Here is a 1728-nt window from a genome sequence, read left to right as displayed (position 1 = left end):
ACTCCAAAGGCTTGGCATTCTATTTGCAAACCAAAATCCATGGGAGGTCTGGGCTTGAGGCTTATTTCAAATTTTAATAAAGCCCTTCTTAGCAAATTAGGATGGTCTCTTCTTCAAAATGATGAGTGTCTTTGGAAGAAGGTGATTTCTTGCATCTATTTGAAAGCAGATTCTTGGCTAGAGGTCCCCATTAAGAAAAAAGACTCCATGTTTTGGAAAGGTTTAGCAAAACAAAGGGAGTTCATAGCCAATAGTTTTTGTTATCAAATAAATAATGGAATCACCACTGCTGTTTGGAAAAACTTTTGGATTCCCTCTATTCCTCCTATGATTCCTTCTCCTTCCTCTGCGGATATTTTTAAGGACCCGGATTTGAGAGTTTCTGATCTTATATTAGAGGATCCAAGAAGATGGAACTTCCCCTTACTGCAGGTTCTTTTTTCTGCATCTACGGTAAGAGAAATCTCAAAAATCCCTCTTATGCAGCTCCATTTTCAAAATCTGTGAGATAGCATTAAATGGATTCATCACTCTAGTGGCATTTTTTCTGTTAAATCAGCTTATGCTGCTATTGTTTTAAACTCAAATAATCAGGAAAACATTCCCACTTTCTGGAAAATGCTTTGGTCTTTAAAGGTTCAAGATCGTTTAAAGCTTATGGTCTGGAAAATTTTCTGCAACATTCTTCCTACCAGATCTTTGCTTAAATCCTGCCTTTCTCTTAGTAATGATCAGGCTCTTTGTCCCATTTGTCTCTCGGCTGAAGAAACAACCACCCATCTTTTTCTAGAGTGTCCTTTCTCTAGAATTCTTTGGAGAAAATCTCCTTGGCCTGTTAACATTGACACTCTCGCTGATCATGATATCTTCAACTGGATTAAGATTATTCTTGACCCCTCTGTCAAGTTTCATTTTTAGCAGCAAGAAGCTCATAGTTTCCAACTGTTTGCAATTATTGCTATGGATTGTCTTTGGTTCTATAGGAATCAAGTAACACACAGTTCTAGCCCTATCCATACTAATCTCTTTATAACTAGAGCTCTATCTGTCTACCATGATCATAAAAAAGCCTGGGCCATCAAATTTTTTGTCAGTAATCCTAATTGGATTCCCCCTTCCATAAATCAGATTTCTATTGCTTTTGATGTAGCCGTAAGGGACTCGGGTAGTACTGCTACTGCTGTCTTTAGAGACCATCTAGGGAATTTCTTAGGAGGCGTAACAGAGTTCTCTCCTATGTGTAATCCAAATGGTGGTGAAGCCCTTGCAGCTTTCATAGGGATTAAAGTGGCAACTGAAAAAAATTGGCCTAATATCATCATTGAAGGTGACTCACAGGTAGTGATTTCAGCTCTCAATAATCCCCTCCAACAAATTTCAGACTGGACCATTGAAGGCAGGATTAGAGACATGAAAGTTATGCTTAGCAGCTTTGTCAAATGGGAAGCTGTCAAAATACATCGGACTTAGAACCGGTGTGCGCATTCTTTGGCGCAATGGGCATCTTCAAATAACTTTTTTGGAGATATACCCACTATCAAAATCCCGGACTGCTTGTTAAGTTTTCACAGTGGCAAGGACCCTCCCTAATGGCTGTATTATATTTTATCTGTGTTCGTAGCTTTGTTTCCCGTCTTTGTAATGAACTTTTTATCTTAATGCATGGTTTCATAGTTCCAGAAAAAAAAAAAAAAAAAAAAAGATGCATGTAATTAATATTGTATCTAC

The 1728-nt window shown here is 38.0% G+C and overlaps 1 protein-coding gene across 1 annotated transcript; it reads left to right on the top strand.

Annotated features, from left to right (window-relative positions):
- Positions 1–327: 327 nt before the first annotated feature.
- LOC118345276 lies at positions 328–1470 on the top strand. The gene is made up of 3 exons (XM_035686934.1): positions 328–453; positions 595–905; positions 984–1470. Exons 1-3 carry the CDS (start codon positions 328–330, stop codon positions 1468–1470), a joined length of 924 nt encoding a protein of 307 aa, XP_035542827.1.
- The last annotated feature ends 258 nt before the right edge of the window (positions 1471–1728 follow it).

The sequence above is a fragment of the Juglans regia genome, unplaced genomic scaffold, assembly GCF_001411555.2.
Source record: "Juglans regia cultivar Chandler unplaced genomic scaffold, Walnut 2.0 Scaffold_19979, whole genome shotgun sequence".
Classification (NCBI taxonomy): Eukaryota; Viridiplantae; Streptophyta; class Magnoliopsida; order Fagales; family Juglandaceae; genus Juglans; species Juglans regia.
Note: the sequence above shows the minus strand (reverse complement) of the source record. Positions and strands in the feature narration are given on the sequence as shown.

What these genes read in the sequence shown, in the direction of transcription:
- LOC118345276 (XM_035686934.1), top strand. Translation starts at nt 328, where the DNA reads ATGATTCCTTCTCCTTCCTCTGCGGATATTTTTAAGGACCCGGATTTG. An exon ending in TTCTTTTTTCTGCATCTACG is followed by an intron (nt 454 to 594) that starts GTAAGAGAAATC and finishes TCAAATAATCAG; the next exon opens with GAAAACATTCCCACTTTCTG. An exon ending in ATTCTTGACCCCTCTGTCAA is followed by an intron (nt 906 to 983) that starts GTTTCATTTTTA and finishes TTGGTTCTATAG; the next exon opens with GAATCAAGTAACACACAGTT.